This window comes from Ischnura elegans, chromosome 12 (genome assembly GCF_921293095.1).
Source record: "Ischnura elegans chromosome 12, ioIscEleg1.1, whole genome shotgun sequence".
Taxonomy (NCBI): Eukaryota; Metazoa; Arthropoda; class Insecta; order Odonata; family Coenagrionidae; genus Ischnura; species Ischnura elegans.
Window position 1 is genome coordinate 82,348,019 of NC_060257.1, and position 2,719 is coordinate 82,350,737.

Sequence of the window (2,719 nt, forward strand, 5' to 3'; positions counted from 1 at the left end):
ATTGTTTTCGAAATGTGGTATTGCAATTCATTGCTTCTTTGCATTGTTACATTATGCTGATAATGTAATAATGCAAAGAAGCAATGAATTTTGATGTAAACATTTTTTTAATGAATAAAAAGTATCCGGATTCAGATCGGATCCTTATTTTGGGAGCCGGATCTTTTGGATCGGATATTTGCGGATCTAAATGCATTTTCAAATTCCTGCCGCTGAGATTCCCCGATGATTGTTCAATCTCATGCGAAGAGTGGACTTCAAAAATACAAAGCTTTTGTGCCGCACTAAAAACTATTGGGATAGAATTGTAAAGGAGGCAATTGCTATTAGCCTTGAGGAGAAGAGCTTAAACAAAGATAAAGGCTTCCAACTGAGCAGTGCCTGGAATGCCATAATTAATTGATATATCCGCACACATCAATAACGGCAACCAGGGATATGAATAAATAAATTAATAAGTACCATTAAGAGTAAACCCCTGAAGACGATGGCAGACTCAGCCATTGAAACGTTGGGAGAATTAACCCAATACCACACCCGGTGGGAATCCCGAGAAATTTTTCATCAATTTATACACTGGGAAAACCTAAAATTTTACGCTCTGAGTGTATCCCCACTGCCTGCCCTGAATTTCCGTTACCTCTGCTATTTTGAATGAGGGGTCATTACTTCACACAGTCACAATTCCCAGGCTTGTTGTAGCATAATTTAGCATTCTGAATGGAGCCGGGAAATAAACATTTCTAGATGAATATATATTTTAAAATTATCTCACTATAATTAGTACAGATATTTGGGGTGTGATACACAATATACGGATATAATTTGACACAACACAAAAATACCAGATGGAAGAATAAGTGAAAGATAAATTATATTTGTCCCTTAATTAACAAAAATTACATAAATTACAACAGCTACTACTGTCTCTTCTTTAATACCTGTATTTCTGCTGATAAGACAGGCACCTCAACAAAAAAAGATTGTTGGATAAGTGCTCAAAATATAACTGAAAAGGTAAGCAACCATAACTCGGGAAACAAATATTTTCTTGCCAATTTTGAGGAAAAATATTTCCGATGAAAAAATTGATAGAAAATTGACTTTTTAAGTTTCTGTGACATACTTGTAGAGGTAAAAAATCATGAAGGCCTTAGATGAAGTTGGTTCATTGGATTATCTGGTGACTTCATCCATTCTTTCCTAAGCATTTGTTTTATTTGAGAAAGCCTCATATTGGAGTACTCTGCCTTCAGCCGTGGCAAGTTCGCTTCTTCAAAGGCTGCATAAGCAGCCTTCATTCGTCTCTCTGGATGGCGATCTATCTCGGGATCTTTGACGCTGGAAGGATATATGAAGCCAAAATAAAGCCATGAAATCATAATACAGAGTTCACTTCGCACACATTTAAAAAAATCTTTCTCTCAAGACTGTGAGCTATAGTAAAATGTGCGACAAGAGATTGCGCATATATCGCTTAGGTGCCCGAATAGTCCAAACGAACACCAATTAGAAATTTAACATTTGAGAAATGAGTATACGTAAATGTATTAACGCCAAGTTGTAACAAACACGGCGAGGTAGCAGGTACTTAAGGTAGAAACTCTGCTAAGAGAAAATTTCTGATGACAAAAAAGAACAAACCTAAGAATTGACAACGCTTCATCCACTGTTCTTGCTTCTTCTCCTTCAACTTTTACAAGATTTATATTTTCCTCCAAGGGTTTCTCCAAGTGAGTAAGTGGTTCTTTCTTTGCAGCCGCAGCAGCCTTCTCCCTTTTTTCTTTCTCCGACTACAACAGATGTGATCATTAAATTTTCAAATAAAATGATCATTTTACACAATAAATAATCCAATCAAATGCTAAGGAAAACGTGGAGCATGTGTCATCCCAAAAATACCTGAATTTCTGCCCTTGTTATTTTCGAAAGTGGTTGTTTTCCGCCCACTTGAATTTGACTAAGCTCTTCGGTCAGCAGCTGTTTAGCTTCGGCTTTTTTCTCCAAAATTTCCTGTTTCTTCTTCTCTTTTTCTTCCTAAAAATGAGTAATATTAGACAAAACGAATCAAGAAATGCAAATATTTAGTAAGAAACACCACTGACGAGATCACTTGGATATTTCTGTCGACTGAAACGGTGAAAGAAATGATCATTTAGTTGCCATTGCCAACCTTTCTTTGCTGTTTTCGAGCGATGTGTTTATCATCGTCTTTCCAGAATTCATCATCTAGTTTCTTCTGTTTCTCTGCTTGCTCCTGTTCTTTCGCTGCATTTTTGCGAGCTCTGGCAGCTGCAGACTTGCTGTTTTCACCAACAAATTTCTTGGGCATTTACGAATTTTGTAAAAAATTACCGGTTGAAAATCAAAATTTATACTATATGACTTTTTTTGGGACTCAAATGAGATCACCATCAGCAAAATAACCTCAATACAGTCGTACAATGCGAATTCAACACAATAATAATGACGACAACAACAAACCAGCTGGAGGTCGTTTTGCGGTATGCGTTAGTCTTTTCTGAGTACATATAAGGTTTTGAATTCTTACCTAGACGTCACTACCATCTTTTGACCAAATTTAAAACGGGGAAATTAGAGGTGTTTATAATTCTGCCATAAAGTTTTCTAATTTTTCGTCTTTTTATCTTTGGTTTGCCGTTTGATATGGAAAAAAATATTCCAGCTGCTATAGGTGAAGGTAATTATGTCATAAAAA

The 2,719-nt window shown here is 36.2% G+C and overlaps 1 protein-coding gene across 1 annotated transcript; it reads right to left on the bottom strand.

Annotated features, from left to right (window-relative positions):
* Positions 1-857: 857 nt before the first annotated feature.
* On the bottom strand, positions 858-2,512 carry LOC124169457 (coiled-coil domain-containing protein 124). The gene is made up of 4 exons (XM_046548071.1): positions 2,174-2,512; positions 1,903-2,037; positions 1,645-1,793; positions 858-1,341 (listed from the first exon to the last, which is right to left on the bottom strand). Exons 1-4 carry the CDS (start codon positions 2,330-2,332, stop codon positions 1,143-1,145), a joined length of 642 nt encoding a protein of 213 aa, XP_046404027.1. The 5' UTR covers positions 2,333-2,512; the 3' UTR covers positions 858-1,142.
* Between the last annotated feature and the right edge of the window lie 207 nt (positions 2,513-2,719).

Excerpts from the sequence above, each read along its gene's own strand:
- LOC124169457 (XM_046548071.1), bottom strand. The coding sequence starts at position 2,332 with ATGCCCAAGAAATTTGTTGGTGAAAACAGCAAGTCTGCAGCTGCCAGA. Across the intron at positions 2,038-2,173 it reads CTCGAAAACAGCAAAGAAAG|GAAGAAAAAGAGAAGAAGAA; the intron begins GTTGGCAATGGC and ends ACTCATTTTTAG. Across the intron at positions 1,342-1,644 it reads GAAGCGTTGTCAATTCTTAG|CGTCAAAGATCCCGAGATAG; the intron begins GTTTGTTCTTTT and ends ATATCCTTCCAG.